General features: G+C 38.8%; 1 protein-coding gene and 1 pseudogene across 1 annotated transcript; one reads left to right on the forward strand and one right to left on the reverse strand.

The window, feature by feature from the left end:
• Positions 1-1,745: 1,745 nt before the first annotated feature.
• On the reverse strand, positions 1,746-15,901 carry LOC122335152 (annotated as a pseudogene).
• A 465-nt stretch (positions 15,902-16,366) lies between these two features.
• On the forward strand, positions 16,367-21,997 carry kifc1 (kinesin family member C1). The gene is given in 19 exon segments (XM_043233114.1): positions 16,367-16,463; positions 16,774-16,803; positions 17,213-17,296; positions 17,388-17,484; positions 17,571-17,594; positions 17,597-17,623; positions 17,733-17,768; positions 17,862-18,066; positions 18,154-18,319; positions 18,412-18,579; positions 18,900-19,019; positions 19,213-19,399; positions 19,402-19,496; positions 19,612-19,776; positions 19,899-20,037; positions 21,145-21,284; positions 21,395-21,468; positions 21,556-21,631; positions 21,725-21,997. Coding segments are annotated over 18 exon segments (1,860 nt in total). The 5' UTR covers positions 16,367-16,463; positions 16,774-16,791; the 3' UTR covers positions 21,770-21,997.
• The last annotated feature ends 901 nt before the right edge of the window (positions 21,998-22,898 follow it).

A 22,898-nucleotide genomic window follows, 5' to 3' on the forward strand; every position in this document is an offset into this window, starting at 1 on the left:
TACCTTTGTCTTCAGACCCGAAAGATCCTTCCTTTAGTAAACATGTCTCTTCTATATACTCACACACACGAAGTAACTTTCCCAATGAATAACCGATGATGATGATAACAATAATAGTACATAAAAACAAGTAACTAACTATTATTAAAAATTTTAGCTTGCTACTAAATGTTTGCCTGTTAATGACTGTTATTACATTTCCTGCTCTGAAAAGATAACAATAGTGAAAATAGAAAATGACCTCTTCAGCTTAAAACAGGCAGGCCAGTGCAGATCTGCGTCATCGCTATTGCGTGGTGCTTACATGTCAACCAGCCGTCAAACAGCGCGCGCACGGAACAATGAAAAACTGCATATGATAAATGAAATGCAGCCGACAAAACGAAAACAATGAATAAAAAGTTATTTGAAATGCCATCTCCCATGAAGCAACTCTGTCGCTATACGCTAGTACGTCTTATCACCTGCTCGGCGGAGTTGCCGGCTGTGGTGACAAGCCAGCTTTGCGGGAAAGTCAATCACCCAGGCCTGGCTGTGTGCATAAAAAGCTTGCTGCTCAGACGCCTTGCAAAATACGACCTGGAAGGTATGACTGTGAACCTGCTCAGTGCTGCGAGCGTCTATTTCTGTGAAGTACTGATATAAACGTTGCTAATTTTTGTACCTACGTATTTTAATTTACCAGCATTTAGAGAAAAATGAAACTTGCTGATTTTAAGCTTTATTAACTGATCTTTTGGCGGACATGGCTAACTTTAATCACCCATTTATAAAGCTTGTCAATCACCCCATGATTTGTAGTAACAATTAACTTTGTTTTCATTTCGCGTACGCTGAACAGTAGAAAATGTGCCGTGAAAGAAGAAATAACTAGTAAAATTCTTTGCTCGTGATGCTTCTCCAGAGCACTTCATTTTTTTCGGTCTAAAAATCGAGATAATTGAACCGATAATGATTAATTGATAGAAGAAAATATCAATTTTGCTGAAATCGTACTTTAATTTTATTCATTAATAACACTCAGAAATAAAATGATTACGAATAATAACGCAGACGATGTGTTAAAGACGAGTGATCTTATGGTGAAGAAGTCGATCATGTTCAGTTTTTATTCGAACGACGTCAATGTATTTTTAAAGAAGTGGCTTTGCCTTTGTCTTAATAAACAGTAGCTATTTTTCCGTAATTTACAGGAGAATCTTTATTGAAAAGTTTTAACCAGCGAACAAACTCAACCTAGCCACATATTGAACTTACGTATTTGTGAAATGGCGCTGTATGCTTTGCATCATAAGTATGCGACTGATGATGCTGAATTGGTGGGTCTCTTTTCAGAATCAGTAGTAATGTAGTTTCTTTGAAAGGAACAATGCTATTATTTTAACATTCTTCAAATTATTATCTTTGGTTTTGGTTTTAATTTTGGATGAACTGTCCTTTAACAGCCTCACAGCTATCTTCAATTGTTTGTTAATAATGATCAAAAATCAATTCCCCTATGGAGAAAATGAATGGGATTTTTTTACTTCATTAATGCTTGACTTTTGCAATATATATATATAATATATCTATTGGCCGAAGGACAGGAGTGGGGCTGGGAATGGAAGTACATTTGAATAGCTGCTAACTGAAAATATCCACCATGAAAGCTCAAGTCCTTTTTGTGACACTGCAGAGCAAGCCTAAAGAAAAGACAGCTCATAAGAAAGAGTTCATGTGCTCCTCCTTCATCTCTCCTTTTCTCCTCAATTAGCAAACTTGCCGTCCGTCCTGCCAGTCTGTATTTGGAAATCCTCTTCTGTCCCAAGGCAGTGTTTATTTCCTATGCAATCTATAGTCCGTTCTCCTCCGCCACCTCCTCGCTCGTTTCTCCTCCAGCTCCTCACAGAGTTCATGTGCTCCACCTGGATGGCAGGGTGGAGGCAGGGTGAGCAGGCAGAGTCTTTGTGGGCCGCCAGGTCGGCCACAGTGACAGTTTTGTACTGGATCTCTCCAGCCGAAAGCGGTCTTGTACTGGTGCAGGTCGAGAGGGGCAGGGTATTCCCTCGGTAACAGAGTAACTGGTAGGTGGGTTGGGGTTGGGCTGGTTCTGGGCCGCGCTGCCCCCGGCTGAAGCGGCCCCCTGCCTCCCCACGACCCCTGCCTCCTCCAGCACCGAGGCCTGAGCCGGGTTCTGGCCCTGCTGGGCTTGTTGGGCAGCTTCCGCTACTGCTACTACCGTCAGAGGGTCTGGGTTGTGTTTTTCGCATGTGTTTCATCAGGTACGTCTCCTAGAAAGGTAACAAAGACAAACGTGTGTCAACATAAAACAGGGCTGCATGATTTAATCGCATGCTGTACGTAGGATTTTGACTCTACTAAAGCATAAAAATACCCTAATCTGTTTGCAGATATTTGCTAAACATGCCAAGTTGATCAGTTTATCTGAAAAACAATGCCACAGTCAATTATTCTCCGGGCCAGAATGGTTTTGGTTTGTGAAAGTTTACCCAAACCCTGATAAACTGTTATGACGTTTTCAAGCAAATTAAAACCTTAGCAATATAATGTAGAGTTGTTGAAAATATTGTTAAGTAACAGCTAATCAGTGACTAAAATATGGTAATTAAAAATAATGATAAAATAATTTCTCTTTAAACCCCATTTAAATACACAAATATTTGAATATAAATTTTTTTAAATATATTTTGGAAAATGCCCATCCCTAGTATCTCCACCCCAAAATGATTATTTGGTCACTCATCTCTTACCTCCATGTCGATACAAACCAGCTTCGTTCATCCTTAAAACACAATATAAGACATTCTGGGAGGAATGATACGTCTGCACACTTTGATTTGTCCAAAAAGTACCTTTCCATTAAGTCTAACACAAGCGGTGTACAAAATGTAATACAAATGAAGCTACGCCAATGTTACGGTGCTAAATCATTAAATTAAGTTGTTATTTTTGCCTTCTTTCTGTACAAAAGTATTATTGTAGTGTCATAATATTACAGTTGAACCACTGATGGCAGGCGGAGAATTCAAACAATGACTTTCATACTTTTCTGGACCTTGACGATGGCAATCGTTTGCCTCCCGGTTTTCATCAAAAATACCTTTATTTGTGTCCCGAAGATGAACAAAGCTTTCGCGGGTTTGGATCAACATGGGGTAAGTGATTAATGGCAAAACTTTCATTTTGGTGTGTGAGTAACCCTTTAAGCAAAATCAAAATCTCAAAATCGTTTGATTTTTATTTTTTTATTTTTATTTTAAAATTTTTATACGTCTATATGGCAAACATACATGAAGTTCACAGAGACAAAGAGCGCGTCTGTTACTCATAACTTTATAAAAGCACAATGTTTTGCTGTAATTGTGAGTGCACTTAAACAGATTCCAAAGATATATTACTCTTATCTGTATGACCATAAACGAGAGAGTATTTTAAGAATTGTGCAAAAGAATTGTGATTAAGTTTTGTAATGAACAAAGTCTCTGACGAACTCCTATTTATAATGAAACAGAAGATGGGTGGATCTTACAGATGTGTGCCGTGCGGTTGCAGAGGCCACAGGAGAAGAGTTTGGCGTGTTTCACCGTATGTGTGACAAGTGAACCTCTAAGCTGGTCGCATCTGTGTAGCCGCGATTGCAGTTGTGACATTTGTATGGCTTGTCCTTGTTGTGCTGTCTTCGATGAGACTGAAATAAAAAACAAACAAGTAAATGTCACGACAGCATTTTAACGTGTTATTGACCATCTGATTGTTTTAAAGACACAGCATGTACATGTGAAATGTTCCAAAGGTCCTCCGTTTCTATTTATAAAAGAATCCTGAAAGAATCGGTTTCTATAAAACATGAAAATAATGTTTTTAACATTAATAATAAGAACTGTTAGCATATTAGAATGATTTCTGAAGGATCATTTTACACTGAAGACTGGTGTGATGATGCTCACAATTCATACCAATTCATTATATTTATATTACACACACACACACACACATATATAAAAGTTATTTACAATTGTGATCAAATAAATGCAGCTTTAATGAGGATGAGACTTCTTGCAAAAACATTAACAAATCTTACTGATTCCAAAGAGTAGCGTATGTAAAATAAAAATACTAATTATAATTGTACAATTTTTATGAATTCATTTTAATAAAATACCACATATATTTTTTTTTATTAGACTATCATACAAACAACCAGTTGCTACATTAATTAAAAGTCTGTTAAGCCACAAAATATTTAATGTAAAGGTTAGTAAATCAATCCAATGAACTTCCGTTTGAATCACTAAAAAGATCCAAAGAGTCATTCATTTCCGAAACTGAATTGACGGGACTTCTATATGCATATTCTTGATTAGTAATTAAAGAAAGTTTGCATCTTTTAGCACAGTGTTCAGTCAAAGGGATCCAAAATCCGACGTCAAATCATTTCATTACAGCGTTTTCTTAAAATTAAAAAAATCAAATCCGCTTTTCCTGAACCGAGGGTTTCAATCACTCATGAATCAGCTGAAGACGTTTACCTGGAGGTTAGATAGTTGGGTAAAGCTTTCTCACAGCCAGGATGGGAACACTTATACGGCCCGATCGCCAGTATGAATCCTTCAAAAACAAAACAGAAGCTCTTCGTTAGAAGATCGCACGAGCACGTCTCAAATATGTTTCGGAAGCCTACTCAAGCCTCTCGACTACAGCATGAGGAGACAACAGAGGAGAAGGAATAAGGGAAAACCGTCAGGAGAAGAGAGGACGGATGCTGCACACGATCCTATCTGTCCCTGTCTGTTACCTGTTATGCTGCTGTAAGTGACTGAGCTGCCTGAAGGTTTTCTGGCAGTAGGAGCAGGTGTAGGGTTTGGCGCCGCTGTGGATGCGGATGTGCTGGGACAGGTAGCTGGAGTTGGCGAACGATTTGGAGCAGTGAGGACACTTGTGCGGTTTTGCCCTCTGTGTGGTTTCTAACAAGGGATGAAGGGAAGGGGATGAAAAGAGAGAACAAACAGAGAGAGATTTACCAGTGAATCAATAAACGAGCCCCACTTGGATCAAAGAGTGATCGGATCATCAAACATGCTTTTAGCAAAGCGACGGGGCTCATTGTGGTGTCTGAGTTCTGAAACACAGCACACAAAAACACAAGGCACTTCATCTTATCCTCTCTCTCTCTCTCTCTCTCTCTCTCTCTCTCTCATTCTCTCTCTCTCACCAGCTTCCTTTCCCCTCCCTAACTATCGGGTTAGACGAAACTAGCCAGAGCAGGCAGAAAGAGACATGATGAAGATGAGTAGAGTAAGATGGAATTGGATTAAAGACTGCGTTCTTGTCCGGCAGAATAAAAATCCCATGGAAAGGAGAAAGAAGACATGACACAAGCCAGATAATACAGAAGCAAATGGAGACAAATGACATGCTTTTAAGCCTTCCAGCCTGCTAGGTTTCAATGAAAGTCTATTTATGGTTAATGTAGTTGCTATTCGTTTTTGCAAAAAAATATTGCCAGTGATAATTAATATAATCATAGAAGTGGTTTGTGAACTATAGCTAAAAATAACCCAGAATATTACATGATATTGAGTCCAATAGGACTGCTTACTGACATGTTGATTTTTATCTATTATTTTATCTTGTGGCCTAAATAAAACCATGCATCCATACGGTCAAATGTGCATTTATAAGGGGACAAAAAAGTATATTTATATTGAAGCCTGCACTGCAAACCTGTGCATGATACAAAACAATGTAGTACTTATTAGCACTTTAAAAATCTAAGAAATTAATTTTTAATTTGTAATTTGTTTTGTAAGACTTCCACTTGTTGTAATGATAATTATTGGTTTTCACTGATATTAACAATTTTATCTTGACAACTGTTTTTGGCCATACTGTCCAGTCCTAAGCAAAAATAGTACTTCTGAAAACTCTCGTTAAATATTTATATGTATAAATCAAAAGACTTGATTATAAACGTTCTACTAAAATACAGAAGAGCAACGCAATATTTTAAAACTTTTTTCCATTTAAAAGCTGCCTACGCTGTTAATATACGCAGAGTAATAGAAGAAAAAAATAAGTAAATCAATGATCTTGAATAAAATGCAGACTGATCAATTGGAAAAACAATATTTTACTCAGTCCACGCACAGAAGGAGATTTAAAACACTGAATAAAACAGCTTTGGGAGAATACAGTGTCACGAAAATGTGATGGGACGTAAAGAAGTAAACGAAAAAAGAAAGTCAGAGACTGTGCTGTGAAATAAGACAGACGCGTGCTGTGATTAGCATGAGGCACAAACACCTGCTTCTAACTGAGAGCTCGAATGTCACCACGTCAGGGAAAGACAGGAAGACAGAAAGAGAGAAAGATAAACATGCTTATCCTAATCGAAGCACGACTAAGCCAACTACTCAAAACCCTGGATCCATCCTTTGCAGGTGTAACAGTGCCTGTTTTAGTAAGTCACACACACACACACACACACACACACACACACACACGCGTGTGTACCGTATGCTGCTGTAGATGACTGAGCTGTCTGAAGGTTTTCTGGCAGTAGGAGCAGGTGTAGGGTTTAGGCGCCGCTGTGGATGCGGATGTGCTGCGCCAGATAGCTGGAGTTGGCGAAGGACTTGGAGCAGTGAGGACACTTGTGCGGCTTGGCCTCGTGTGCGACTTGGCGTGAATCTGCATGTCTGACTTGTTGAAGAACGTCACACGCGCACATGCGGCACCTACGGGAAAAACCAGCGGGTGCGTTTGCATTCGGATCACACACACACACACACACACACACACACACACACACACACACATCAGCCTTGAGAAGCTATACTGATCATCAATTCCATTTGCATTCACCTTTCTAGACGGCTCCCTTACAAGCTGGTGGAAAATATAGCGATATTTTTGTAAGGCGGCAGAAAGGTCATGTTAGTTAAATGTTCAAACACACATTCAAACAGTGTCAAGCGTTGCAGTCCTTAATGCACCAAAATTAATCAAGCCTGCAAATATTTAAGAAAATGACTAATTCGTTTCTTAAGCGAGCATATGCACCTGTATGACTTGTTCCCATCTTTGCCTGGATGATCATCCTCGTCATTGGAAAGGTCATACGGGTCACTCGTGTTGTGCTGTAAAAGTGAAAATAACATAAGGTGAGCATCTTTATACAACTTTTACTTTTGAGTCTTTTCAGTCAACACCTACAATAGACAATTCAAAAAATCTCTTTCTAACAATTAATAGAACTAAATTAATAAAGGGTCTTATTATTTTATGAGCTTTAAAAGTGTACCTCTTTCTAAATTAAATTATCTTGTCAATAATAACACAATAATGACTTACATAATGGAGAAAAAAAAACATCTGCTGATTATGAAGAAAGTCTTAAAATGGTGCCAAGTTTAAAAATATCAATAAAAAAATATATTTTAAATTACTTAAATGTATCAGCACTAATGCGCTTATTAAAACAAGCATGCTTTGTAATGAGAAAGACGTCTTTAAAACATGATTTCACTTACAATCTGCAATGGAGTGGGAAAATATCAATCAATTTTTTATTTATATAGTGCTTTTAACAACACAGGTGTCATCAAAGCACTGAACAGTATAAAGCAGAAGAATACAATGACAACATATGCACAAATATGTAACATTTTACAATGAACCTAAAATAAACAAGTTCTTTTTTCGGTCACGTTCTGGAACTCTAACCGTGAAAGCATGACCAGCAAAAGTACGATGACTGAGACAAAACATGGTATCCCAAAAGTACTGACATAAAGGTCAAATGATCTCACCTGTCCCCCAGTGGCCAGGTGTGCAAGAATCAGCGCATCACTTCCTGTGGCGAGCGCATGGGCTGAAACGGGACCTGCCCTTGGCATCATGGACTTCTTCTTTCTGCCCCGCTTTGAGGGAAGTGGCATGACTACAGCGGGTGGGATACTTCCGTCCTCTTTCTTATCTGTCCGTGTCAGCGGGAGACACACAGTCATATAACACTGAATACGAAACATGATTTCCTCCTGAAACTCCGCATTCATGAAGTCAACATGTTTTAAAATACGATATCTTTAAAAATAAATGTTTGAAATGTAAAGGTCTGACATCAAATCCTTCACGATTATGTGTTTCACTAAATCAGGCATAAATGTGCACTAAAACCTAAATATGTATTCACAAGATTGTAATGACCCAGTTTTAAAAGTGCTCTATGTAACAATGACAGCTAACTGTTCAAGTGGGCACTGCAGTCCAAACATGAGAGAGATTTGTTTCTCCTGACACCTCGTTCTCAGACGCGATGATGCTAACATGGGTTGCCAGATTGTGGACACGCAACAGAAATGAGTGCAAATTACAATATCTATCGAGTTTTAAGGAACTGTTTACACCTTGCCATGCCTTTTATAGGATCGGATAACTATCAGGTCGTAAAAAGACCAAGTGTAAATACCCACTAAACAGATGGCTTTATATACGATCTTTCAAACCACTTCAGGAGGTCTGGGCTGCGTTTCAGACAAAACTTGGCAAGTGTAAATGCATATAGTTTTTGAAATCACATATGTACATTTTAATACTAAAATGTTAAAATAATAAACATGTGAGAGTTTGTTATAGGCTATATGGCATTATGGTCCAATATGACAGCGCTAGTGCAACATGCAGAGTAAATGGAAACATTTAAATAAAACAGTAAAAAAAAAAAAGAGCATGAAATAAGCAGCTGTAAACAGGTCTTAATATTCCTCTATTCATAGAGCTGTCTAGGTGGATGCTGGGGCTTTTTAGGACAGGAAGAAACCGGATCTCTGGCCCAATTCACTTTCTTCACGGCTGCATTAAGCGGTGTTTTCCACCACCTGGCAACCCGGGTTGTTGAAATACTTTTGGGTTAATCGTCAGAATCACACAGACCAAAACAAAAAAAAACAGACATTTCGACACGCATAGCGCACATTTCAAAAGCCGCATAACTGGCTGCGGCATTACTTTTCAAAGAAACAATTATGTGAAGATGTTTCCTAAATATCTGCAAACACTGCAATGCTTCAGTAGAGTCAGTTTACATACAGCACTTTTAAAGGTATTGAGGTTTCCAAATGCCAAATCGTCTCTCACGCCTGACCCCATTTTAAAGCCAAAACGACTGCGTTCACTTAAATCATTAGCTCTTATTTGAATTGTAGAAGTAACCAAAAAGTAATCCAAGCAGGAAGTGGCGGTCACTGCTATTGAATAGTTTTAAGAAAGTGTTATTTGAAGTGAGTGTGGCAGACTGCGGGGCTCTGGTAGAGATGTACATGTGTTCTGATACTTACAGTGGCTGTGGAGATAGAGGGAAGGGGGCCGGACAGCCTCTGACAGAAAAGAGCAGAACATACTCAACATATAGAGCTCGCTGTCCCTCTCTCTATTCATCCATCATCCATCCCTTCTCAGTACCTCCTACAGTCACTCTCACTTTCACTTCCTACAGCTTCCTGGGCTCTCAGACCGGCTGAGCAAGCAAGCATATGTGTGTGTGTGTGTGTGTGTGTGTGTGTGTGTGTGTGTGTCTGCTGCTTTTACAGTGAAAGTGACACGAAAAACAATTAGGGGAATAATCAATATCCTGCTATGTGTGGTGTATTATCTGTTGTTATACAAGAAGAAAGCCCTCCATCAAACACATGCTCTAAGGCCATCGTGAATCATTTGTGACTAAGAAATGCCTATTTAACCATGTCACTATTCACCTTGCAAAAAAGGAGAGATGGGAATTTTGCATTAAAACAGGAACATTGTTTGGAAGTAATTGTGTGCAAGAAAAAACATTTTTACATGGTTTTTTGCTACTTTCATTCAGCAAAGACACATTAAGCTGATCAAAGGTTACAGTAAAGACACGTCTTTTGAACTTTCTATTCGTCGAGGAATTCAAAAAAATTCCAACCTCACAAAAATACGACGTTTTTAACTTTTATATCAATCAGAAATCATCTCGAGCAGCCAATATTAAAATGATTTCTGAAGTGACTAAAGTAATGATAAATTCAGCTTTGCATCACAGGAATAAACTAGATTTTATAATAATATTTACATAAACTGTGATAATATACAATATTACTCTTTTCACTGTATTTTTGATCAAATAAATGAAGCCTTGTTGAGCAAAAAGATCACTTTCAAAACATTTTCAAATTGAAATTCAGTGGTATCTGCTGTATCCTAAACGTTCACCGTAAGGAAGCGCCTGCAGCATCTTAAAGAAGTGTGTATTTCAGAAGGGCGAGAAGGTGGAGTATAACTCTCTACCTGTGTTAGTTGGGTGTAAAGCGGACACGATCATGGTCGTTGTGGGAGGTCCAGAAACAAAAGACTGCGAGGAGGAAGGAGGAGTGACCAGCGCCCCTTGAGGAGTCGTGATCACTAACCCTGCTGAGAGACAAACACATCCGGTTGACCCACTCTGACACATCACTACAGGAACACACACACAGATATATATTTGTATGCCCACGTTCAGTAATCCCCAACATACAAGGCACATTAAAGGAAGAGAAGCCATAAAACACATTATTTTATCGTTTATTAAGGTTGCAGTTATTGTGAATATACGAGCGTCGCATGCATGTGTTGCCATTTCATTATATCGGTGCGGTTAATCATTTATATGCTGTTTATCGCCAGTTTACATGCTCTGATGTCCACATATTTACATTTCTGTGGCTAAATATTAAAGACTAAGTGGTCATTTTAATTAAATGTTATTTAGCCATAACTAAACAAGGGTTAGATCCCACAGTAAAGGGTAAAAACCTCTGCAGGCAACCGTTATAACTGCGTAATGTATTATAAACCATAGTGCTAATATACAATATCTATTTTAACAGTTTTGTTCGATAAAACCATATGGGGACAGACTTACTAACAGCTCGTGAATTGAATATTGTGTACTAAAACCGGCAAAAGAAAAGACGCAATTTTCTGGGCCGATATGATTAGGAACTATACTATAATGATCAAGCCAAACTTCATTAATTATTATGCTGGAATGAGAATATAGTTCCTAATCATATCGGCCCAGAAAATTGCAACTTTTCCTTTTCCGTCGCTCTTGGTTACACAACATGACTAAAGAAGAGTCAAGTTTTAAACAGGAAATATACTGAAACTCTTTGGTGATTTTTGAACGCGATGCTACTGGTCTAATTGGTTTCAATGATCTATGCTAAGCTATGCTAACCGCCAGACCCGGAGATCGGCTGAATGGATTGAAAAACGGTAAAACTCAAACTATTAGTGTCTTGTTCCTTTAAATACACATAAATACACACAGTACACACTCATATTATGTAAAGAAAACTTTTATTTCAGATGCAATTTATCATAATTATTAACTTGACAGCACTATATATATTATTATTTTAACATACAGGTGGAATACCCACCTGCTGTCATGATGCCGGTGGACGGGACAGGCACCACCGTGATGTTCTGGGACGTGTGAGGAGGATGCAGGTGCGCTCCCACGCCGGATATCTGCGCCCTGCCGTCCCGCTCGCTCCTCCTCCTCCACCCTCCTGCTTGGGCACCCTCCCGACGGCTCCGTGTCCATGGCGACCGAGCCCGGCACCGTCAGCACCGCCGCCGTGGGGTAGTGCGCCATGGACGAGTCACGGAAAACCAGCTCCTTGTCCGGCCCCAGCTGCTCTTTCATCTTATTCAGAAACATGGCGTTCTCAATCTAAACTCGCGCAGGGAGGGGGATGAATGGAAGAAAAGAAGAAGAAAAAAAAGCGAGGAGGGAAGGGAAGGAGGAAAGAGAAAAGGAGGATGGATTGAGAGATAAACGCAGATGAAGGATGAAGGGAAGAAGGAGAGAGCAGCGAGGCAAGGGTTACTTTTTCTGGATGCTGATGCAAGGGCTTCCAGTCTGTAACTTTCACATGGATCAGTGCGAGGCTGGTGTTAGCCATCCCGGACTGGTATGCTTGTTTTGACTGTTTTTTTTTGGTTTTTTTTGATTTAACAGATTGTGCTTTATAAGCATGGCGTGTCTGTTAAAGACACAAGGATGTACTGTACAAGAGAGTCCAATAATAAGGTGTCTACCTGTCCTTGCACTGTTGGAACGGGAGACCAAAAGTATGATGAGTTGAAATGGGAATCTTCCATTATTTCTGCAATTGAAAAGCAACATAACTTGTAAAACACCCACTCTGCCTTCGGCAACACTTGTGAAATGACACCTCGACCTCGTGTTTCTCCGGTGGCCAGGTTTATTCCCTTGCTTGGACTGTACTGTATTCACTTGGGCAGTACCTGCGCATAACATAAGGCTTTTTTTTTCTCCCCTGATATATTCTTTGAAACACCTGCCAAATATCATGCACCTTCATACTTTTGGCAGATTTATTTCTCTTTAAGTAAAGGACTCATGGAGCACCTTTCAGGTGGATGTTTGGCAAAGAGGTGTAGGGTTAGGAATCACGAAGCATGCACGACCCAGTGTGGGAAACACAACTGACATGCATAAAATAAAAATGCATGCATGCCTACGCAGAAAAAAAAAATACTTGAACCAGCCTAAGATTGTTTGCTGGTCCCTCAGTCTTGTCATCTGGTGCTGTGCTGGTTAACTTGTTGACAACGCGTTTTAAAGTCAGGTTGAAATGCTAGCAGTGATTTGTTTTGTAAAGCACATTGAAACTAGTGTTATTTTAGCATCATTGATAAAGTTTTTATCATTCATATTAGGGATGCACTGACATTGGTGTTGCTGTGCTCGATATTCCAGTCAGGCGTCCCACCAGGGTTGCCAGGTCTGCTTTACAAAATCAACCGAAGAGCCAATTAAAAATATCCCAAAAATAGTAGTCAAATGACTATATCCCAAACATACTCAAAATATCTAATGTGTGTATTACACAGTCACCACTAAAAACATCTAACAAAAACAATATATTGTAGTGATATCTAGTGATGTATAAACACATCTCATGGGTTCATTCACAGTGGCCCTCTCTCACAAAACATACATATACATATATCATTACTTTTAGCATTTCAGTCAAATATACAACATGCAGTACTTCAAATGATGAACCCACGAAAAAACCTGACCCGCAAACAGTTTAAAAGTAGCCTAATTCTGCAGGAAAACCACAGACTTGGCAACCCTGGCAACACTCACACTCGCTAGAAAAGCAAAGTCTGCTCAAATAATGCGCCAACAGGAAGTTTCTACGCAGTATACTAGTTTCCGTCTGCAACAGCTCTACTGCTCTGTAACAAAATACCCTCTTGTGCTTCGCAGGACTATTCATTATTCAGATTAAAAAATAGCTATACTGGAATCTGTTGCACAGAACTGAATGAAAATAATATACTGATATATTTCCTTCCCTTTTTTACTTTCAATACAGGTGTAATTATTAGACTATGGTTGTTGTTTTTTTCTAGATCATTATAATTATTGAGTCAAATCGAAAAGTACTGGAAAAGTATATTATTAAAATTATTATTATAAAGTATTTTCTGCCCATTTTTACTTTCAATAAAAGTGTGGTTATTAGATTGTAGGTTTTCTTTCGCATAATCAAAATTGAGTTCAATTAAAAAGCATTTCCAGTTTCCATTTCAGTTTTCGTGCATCCAGTATATTAAAAGTATATAGTTGTGTTTAGTGTGTAAAGGCATTCATTCGTCCTCAGAGCAGCGTTCAAGGGTTACTCCAGCCCAAAATGAAAATGAATTAATCAGCTACCCCCATGTCTGAACAAGCTGTTCGTCTTTGGAACACAATTTAAGATATTATATCATTATATTGTGTTCTGAAGATGGGTTTGGATCAACATGAGGGTAAGTGATTAATGACAAAACCCTCATTCTGGGGTGTAACAACATATAAATGCCACTTCAGAAGTGCTTCTGCGTCACCTACGGTGTTTAAATTTCCAATTAGGTTGACTATAATAACCCTGACCTGACTGTATCAGATCATGTGAGGTGGGAGTTTAATGCATGGCTTGTAGATCGGATTTTAAGATGTGGGCGGCCTTAAAGTGGACTAAATGATTGGAAAATCCTGTATGCATCATGAGAGAAGTGTCTTTCCTTTTAACCTGAGGGTATTTTGATTACACATTACCAACACAGATGAACCCTTCGCAGCTGTCTCTGTAAAATGCATTTAGAAAACTGGGTGAAATTTAATTCATGCCAACTTTAAACCAGCCCTGACCACACCGAGGAACCAGCAGAGCTAAAAAAGTTACGAAAAAGGGTAAAATAAAAGATATCACTTTGATGGGTTTTTTTTACACACACACACACAATTTGTTGCAACTGCAGCGCACATTGTTTAATTGCACGAGATGCAGAACTTGCATGGAGATTCGCGCGCGCTATAAATAGGCATCAAAACAAAAGCATCGCCTCGCCATCCTGCCAAATCTGTCTGTGACTGCCTATCATAAAAAAAAAAACAAACAAACGTGCAGACCTCTTAGTCAACTTCTGACAGTCTTTCATTTAGTATGCACGCCTAAATAAAAATCAATGGAAGCTAACCGTCGTGTTTTTATTCCCTTTTTAAGGGTTGCGTGCGTGTTTTGCTGCGATGACAGCTCTTTTTGCACGTTTCTGTCTAATGGGGCAACGTTAATAGCATATGCATGAGTAAAGGTAGCTGGAAAGGCACAAAACCATCCATTAATTGTATCAGGGCTTCCTCAACCAGCCTCCATTAAAATGTCAGCTTTTGTTATACACGGAAAGAAAGAAGCACTATCTAAAAGCTATGCAACATGTAAACTTCCGCCTGCAAACAATAATGCCCCTACGCCTCCATCCCTCTCTCGGTTAGTCTCGCTGAGAAAATAAAAGAGAAAAAAAAACTCGAGGATAAAAAAAAAGAGAGAAAAAAACGTCGACGCCAATGCGAGAGAGACGCAGCTTCATGCAGACTTCCGGCTGGCGAGACAGGGGGAGAAGCGCCCGCGTGAGTTGCTCAAATTTGGAGAAAGAATTCACAATTGACTTATAACTCTGTGTTAATTACCGGTGCTGGCGATTCCCTTTCAACCCCCAGGGCTCCTCCGGGCCGGGACAGTTCGGAAACTTCGTCCAAATCCGCCCGAACCCCTTGGATTCACCGATTTTTTTCCCTCAATTTTTTTCTATTTTTTTCTCTCGCGAAGGGCTGTCCGACTCCGCTCGGCTACACTTCCGGTGAATGAGGTCAAAACGATCGCGAGCGTACCGCCGAACTCACTTCCGCCGTGTGAGGTCGTGTGTTTTTCTCCAAAAATTATGGTCACACACAAACAATGGATTTGTGCCCTTGTGGTTTACATTTTATCAGAATAAGAAATGTGAATGAAATATGATGCCTTTTCAATTCTTGAAGATGTATGGTGCCTTAATACTGTGTAGTTAATAGTTAGTTATGTAATTCCTTATTTTTAATAATGCCATTTTAAAAAATATTTTTTTTAGATTTAATTGTACTGTTTTATGTGTATATTTATTTGTAATTTAATTGTCTTTTTACAGACAAAACCGTTAAAACCCTACTCTAATAAAGGCTTTTATATAAAATAAATAGTTCCTGTTAGTTTTTTGGGTTTTTTTGATACTTATATAATGTATTTTTAATCATTTCCTTTTTTAAAATGTCTACTATACATTCAGTCGTTCTGTCATTTTGCGGCGTTGACAAATAAATTAAAAATACACTTCAATAAATTCCGTTATGGAAAACAAATCATGTGTATGCTTTTCTGTAATATATATCTAATATATATCTACATGTCTTAGTTCTCAGCACATTTACAAAATAAATTTTGACCATGAAAACCAATCTCTGCTCATCACTTAATTAATAAGAAAGCTACTAAAACAACCATATTGACCATAAAAATAATCACTTCAGTGTAGGGGTTACTTCAATGTTATTCTTTGAAGTTGATATTTTTATGTGCAGTTATTGAAATTATTTTTATTTATGGATTATGTTTTGTATGTATGTTAAGGAATGGGTTTTTTTTTTACATTTGTATCTATTTTATTTATTTTCCCTTTAATATAAATTTTTATTTGTTATTTTTGGTCTGATTTTCTTTATAGAATATTACTGTGTTTTGTCTTCTGGTTGTTGTAAATATTTTCTTGCTTCGCATTAACGTGACGCAACGTTTTGTTCTTTCAAACAATATTTCTGTTTGTATGTATCCCCTTTAAATGTTATGTACATAAAAAAAACTCGCTGATGGGACTTTTAGTGGGTTGGTATCAAACGACATTTTCTCCGCCCATTTAGGGCGGGGTTATTAGATACTTTGTATTGATTGGCCCTGATCCGACCAATGAGAGATCAGCGGGTAAAGCCGTCACACGCAGAATTTCAATTTGAAATTCAAACGGCTAGGAGAGATTTTTGCGCCGGGCTGTGTTTTTATGTAAGTGTAGTTCTCGGTTGCTTGTTTAAAATATTTGTTGTTATGTGTTTATTTATATACATCAACTCTAAGTATGATAAGTTATGATTTATGCCTTGATGTTAAGATAAGGCTCATTGTATGAATTTGAATGTTTATTCTTTAAAGTTACGTGACGTCGGCTAAGCCGCGATATTTTAGCAACTGTTTTTGCTAATAGACATTACATGTGCATCTGGAGTTTATTCGTTTCAATATGTGCTCGAAAGTTATTTAACAAAATGCCGTTAACTAACGTTTTTTATTTCATTTTTTTGGGCTCGACTTAAAGAGGAATTAAACGGGATCCATGAACAAAGAGGTAAGAATATAAACAAGTGGAAATGCATGGCAGATACATGTGATGTCGTTTTTAAATACGTTTAAACGGTCCATAATACAACGCCAAAACTGCTTTGAAGACTTTTTAAAAGGCTTAGTTTTTCTTGACAAACACGCTCTATCAAAACTACGAGAAAAGGGTGTTTTTCAAACGTATTAGTGTATTGATAGACAAAGCCACAGACGCAATAAGTTAATATAGATTTGTAAGCATGCATATGCAGCCCAGGCTGCTTGTTATTGCTGTACAGTTCAAACATGCACCAATCAGCAACTTAGTTTGACTATCCTTCAGCTACAACTGCTTTGCTTTGGATTGCACGTCTCATTAGCTCTGTTATGGTCTTTGTGTATTTTCTGAATGTGTTTTCCTCTGGTTTTCTCTACAGAATACATTATCCCGTCTCCCAGTTATGTCTGGGAAACGGGCTCACACCAACAGTACGGATGGGGAGCAACAGCAGCCTGCGCAGGTGTGTTTTCAGGTTTCTCTTATGTTTTAATTCTCATCTTTTGGATTTTTTTGAATATTTTAAATTGAAAAACATCTGCGCTTTTCTCCAGAAAAAAATGCGTAAGGTAGACACAGAACCACCTCAGAGGTTCAGACCTGCGGCTAGTGTTGTGCCCCCAAGACGCCCGGTGGCAGTCAAAGCTCCTGGTAAGTTCAATTTAACTTTAATCTCTTTTCAGGCTTTTAGGAGCTAAAATAGCAGATGGATTTTTGATATCTCTTTTCTTTTTCAGCCAAACCTCTTCGTCCAACTGGAGCATGACAGTGGCTGCTGCTCCATAAAGAGGTATTTTAACTGATCATAAAGGCCAATCTGCAAAAAAATTATATTACAGCTGCAGTAAATGCACAATATGAATATGTCCGCATAAAATCACCGTTGTCTTTGCATTAAGGTGACCAGAGAAAACCTGTTGTAGCAGTGTCTAAAGGTAAAACATGCATGCGTACATTTTCCTCCCTTTTGGTCTGTAAATGCTGTATAACAAAAAAAGATCTCTAAAGGATGATGTGTGCACTTGCAGCAGCTGCAGGTTTAGGTGCGTCACGGAGGCCGGGATGGGACCTGAAGGGCAAAGTGAGTGACATGGAGGTCAAAGTCCAGAGCTACCAGGGCAAAATAAAATCTGTAAACCAGGAAAATGAATACCTGAAAGACTCCATAAACAAAGCCCAAAGGCATAAGGTGGAAATCGAAGAAGAAAACAGTGGTCTCAAAAGGCGCCTCAGGTAAATCTGTTAAAATATCTCCATAGTAAATCAGAATCTGGTGGTCCTTTTTTGTCTGATGATATAACCAGTTCAGTTCTGTCGTAGGAATTGTGAAGAGGAGCTGGAAAAGCTGGCTACTGTGAAAGATGACCTGGCGCAAACCTCTACAGAGAGAGATGGCCTTAAAAAAGACCTCAGCAAGCTAACCCAGGAGCATAAGGTTTTGGAAGGACTCAGGGATCATTTGGAGACTGAGCTCCATAATATACAGGTAAGAATTTAAACCGCCGCATTTACACCTTTTTCATTGAGGTCCGTTTTGTGTAATCTGATTCTGTCTAACTCTTCCTGCGTCTTTCTCAGACTCAGCTAGCCATTCAGACGTCTACGCTGAGGCAGTGTCAGGACAGTTTGAAGGAGAGCCAAGAACGGGTCAGGAACCTTGAGGAGACGGTGGCCCATCAAAGAGAAGAGCTCCACCTCGGAGAAATGGAGCGAAGGAAGCTCCACAACACCATTCAAGAGCTCAAAGTAAGCTTGCGTGGATTTATCTGGAGAATAATATATTAGGTTTCACAGACAAAGCTTAAGCCTAGTCCCAAATTAAAATGTTCAACATGTCAGTGCCTTTTTGTTTTTAGCATAAGATGCACACAAGCCATGCTTTTTACTATGGCATGTTTATTAAATTTTGTCCTAATTGAACTATGGCCCAATCCTGGCTTAGGCTAAGCCCTGTCTATGAAACTGGGACTTTGAGTCTTTTTCTTGCCCCTTATCCAAAATCCTTCTTACTTACGCTTTGTCATTTGTTGAAATAATGCATTAATCAATCCACGCCCCCTTTTTAGGGCAACATCCGAGTGTTTTGTAGGGTCCGCCCTCTGCTGTCTGGCAATCAATCTGATATTCTGCACATCCAGCTGCCGGCCCATGACAACAAGGCTCTCACACTTGCCAAAACAGAAGAGGTAAATGCTTACCTTCATGCTTGCGGTCTTATGGAGGTTTAGTTTGGTATAGCGTCAGGAAGTCAGACCATCAGACTCAGTCACAGCTTTCATTGGTCAAGAGTTATCGGTTGATGTTTATGGCACGAGCCTGTGAAGCTGACATACCAGCATGCAACCAATAGCTTTTCAAATTCTCCGTTCTCTTCCTCAGTCTCACACAGGGCGCACCGCTGACACTCAGAAGAGCTATAACTTCAGTTTCGACCGTGTGTTCGGGCCGCGCGACTCTCAGTGTGAGGTTTTCGAAGAGATCTCCCTGCTGGTGCAGTCTGCTCTGGATGGGTACAACGTTTGTTGCTTCGCTTATGGCCAAACCGGCAGCGGGAAGACCTTCACCATGGAGGGGGCGACCTGGAGGACCTGTGGGGAGTCATTCCACGTGCTGTCCAGCAGATCTTCAAGTCTGCCAAAGCACTCCAAGAGCAAGGCTGGCAGGTAAAGGCGATGTACACGTTTTATTTCCCGCTCCAGGGAATCCAGTCAATAATGATATTAGTGACCTTCTCATGGTTTGTTTGTTAATAGACTGTTTCTGTGTTGATATTTGAAGTACACCTTCACGGCCAGCTTTGTGGAGATCTACAATGAGACTCTTCGAGATCTTCTCTACAAAGGAAAACCAAACAAGAGACCTGAGCATGAGATCAGGAAGGTCTCCAATAATGAGATCACGGTTACCAACCTGACCTATCAGAAAGTCAACAATGAAGATGAGGTACTGCTCAAGTATATCTCACAGTATTGGACGGTGATATTATATTCTTCACAGTAATCTGTGTTGTGTTTGATCTGTTCATGCGTGAGTGTAATGTTCGTCTATCTTTCCTCGTGTCTCAGGTGCAGAACTTGATCATGCTGGCGAACCAGAACCGGTCCACAGCCCGCACAGGCATGAACGATCACTCCTCACGCTCTCACTCTGTGTTCCAGCTAGACATAGAGGGGCAGAACTCTGATCGAGACACCAAGTGCAAGTGTAAGAACACCTTGCAGTTTATCTGTTAAAATCATAGCTACTACCTTGATTATTACGTCGGAATTACAGTATAGTTCTTAATCATCATCGGCCTAGATATTTGCAATTTTTTTTTTTTTTTGGCACCGGCCTTGGTACACAATATAACTACAGAAGAGTCATGTTTTAAATAGGACGAATATTGAAACTCTTTGGTCATTCTTGACCGTGATGCTACTGGTCTAATTGGAAACAATAATCTATGCTAAAAGTGGTATCGGCTGAATGGCTTCAAAAGCGGTTACTTATTTACTCTGGGGGAGTCAGAGAATGAGCTTATTTCCAAAAAAGTGGAGTGTTCCTTTTTACGGTTGTTGTTTTTTTTGTTTTGCACCAAGTCTAAATAGCCTTTACCACTACTTGCACTAAGTGTAAATATCAATTAGATGCTATTGGAACTAAGTGCAAATAGCAACGGATACCATTTACACCAGGTGAAAATAGCAGCTTTTTTTAGTGATCTGCTGTTTACACTGTAAATTGAAATGAAATGCTGTTTACACAAAGTAAAATGAAATATTTTTTCTTAGCATAGACAGTATTTACACAAAGTGCAAATTACATTTTCTGCTATTTATAATACTTCTTGCAGGTGCCAATTATCTACACCTCGTTATTGAAGTACATTATAAAATGTGCTTAATGAGTATAAATGTAGATTTTTTTTTTTTCTTTCTTTCTAATTATTTAATAAATGCTATGGTTGACGTCCTTATTGGGACAAAGTTCTCACTACATTTACCCTATCCCTACCTAATGCTTTTTTTTTTTTTCTGATGTAATTTAGAATTTAAAAAGGTTGAGTCAAACTAAGATAACACATTTTGACGTAAGCGGGGATGTTTGTAACTATCCCATTGACTGCCAAACAATTTCCGTAACGTTTACCTCTTTGGCAGCACTAATTTACTTAGTCCATAGGACATATTAAACGCTGATCATATTTAAGAGCAGAATTCAGATGTAGTTTTTCGCTCATTTCGACAGCCCTAGCCTTCACATAGATTTTGTCTATAGTTATATTGAGCATCGATGCCTGACTCGAATGGTGTGTTGCTGGTGTTTCAGCCGTGCTGTGTCTGGTGGACTTGGCCGGTAGTGAGCGAGTGCAGAAGAGTCAGTCTCAAGGAGAGCGCTTCAAGGAGATGACCGCCATCAACTCTTCCCTCACCAACCTGGGAATTGTGATCGCCGCTTTGGCCAACAAGGTATGTTTTTGCTAAGTATTTTGAGATATAGGAGAATGCATTTAATGTAGTAAGCTATAGATGCTACTCGCCGCTGTAATGACTTGACGTGTCCTTCTGAACATCTACAGGAGAGCTTTATTCCCTACCGTAACTCAAAGCTCACCTACCTGCTCCAGAACTGCCTCGGAGGCAACAGCAAAACGTAAGTATAGTGCTCAAGTACGTCTGTTTCATAGCCTGAGGTGGCTTTGCAGAACATAGTTCTTGACTCTTCTTTTCCTCTGTCTAGTCTGATGTTTGTGAACATAGCTCCTGAGGAGGAGAGCTTCAGTGAGTCGCTGAATTCTCTGCGCTTCGCCAGCAAGGTGAGCGATCTCAAGTCATCGCATCGGCGCTTTTATTTAATGAAGGTCTCAAATCTTCAACGCCGTCTATAACGCACATTTTCTGTGTTGCAGGTGAACGACTGTGTGATCGGAACAGCCTCCGCTAATCGGAAGTAGTTTAGCCGTCATTTCCACCGTGGCCGTTTTTAAAAAAAGCTTTTAATTTCTTGAATTTCACCTTTTTATCCTCATCTCTCCTGTATTGGCTACATTTTTATATTTCTGTGATGCAATTTTAATGTTCTGTATTACTAGCAAAACCTTATTAATGTTTTAACAGCTGCCGAATGCATATTTCACTGCATCTTGGAAGGGGATCAATAAAATTTCTATTTTGGCATGTAATGCAGTGATGAGCCTCATTACGATGCCATGGGGACAAAGTTTGGCCAATTTCGTTTCTTGTGGGTATAGAAGGCAAATGAGAAGTTTTATGGTGGTCATCACAGTTTGTCAAAATACTTTATTAAAATTGTGGTAACTTGAACTTTGCTATTGTTCTTATTTAAAAAAAAAAAAAAAAAAACTATAATAAAATTTCACAAACTCTGAAAGCTTCTTTAAATGCTTAAAAGATATCTCATGGTAATTATACAATAAATTATTTAAATTAATTAAAATAACAAAGAAATAGTTACTTGACCAAATGTTATGAACATTGGCATTAAACATGTATGTGTTATGAGGGACCAAACCAGTCTTAAGTAGGACAGGTGTATTTGTAGCAATAGCCAAAAATATGTTTTATGGGTGGAAAATTAATGCCAAAAATCATTGATCTTAAGTAAAAGATAATGTTCCAAGAAGAGATTTTGTAAACTTCCCATCATAATTATATCAAAACTTAATTTTTGAATAGTAATGTGCATTGCTAAGGGTTTGGACAACTTTTAAAGACAATTTTCGTCCAATCATAACAAACCAAACTTTTTTTTTTTTTTTTTTTTTGAGGGGGTCCACTGTCACAAATGTCTTCCAGTATAAAATGCAAATATTTGGTCTATAATTTTAAGCAATTTATTTTTTAAGTTTTTATTATTTTCAATAATTAATGAAATATAAAAATTAGGTAAATAATGAAACGTAAGCCACTCGTGGATAAAACTGCTCGGTTGCCGAAGGCTGGAACAATGGTTTACAATTTTTAATGTAAAGATGGTCATCATTTCTATGGTTTGTAACTCTCTAAAACAAGCACTTGTTGCCATGACAATACAGAACAGGTTGGCTTCTTTCTTTTTTTTTT

This window comes from Puntigrus tetrazona, unplaced genomic scaffold, assembly GCF_018831695.1.
Source record: "Puntigrus tetrazona isolate hp1 unplaced genomic scaffold, ASM1883169v1 S000000746, whole genome shotgun sequence".
Classification (NCBI taxonomy): domain Eukaryota; kingdom Metazoa; phylum Chordata; class Actinopteri; order Cypriniformes; family Cyprinidae; genus Puntigrus; species Puntigrus tetrazona.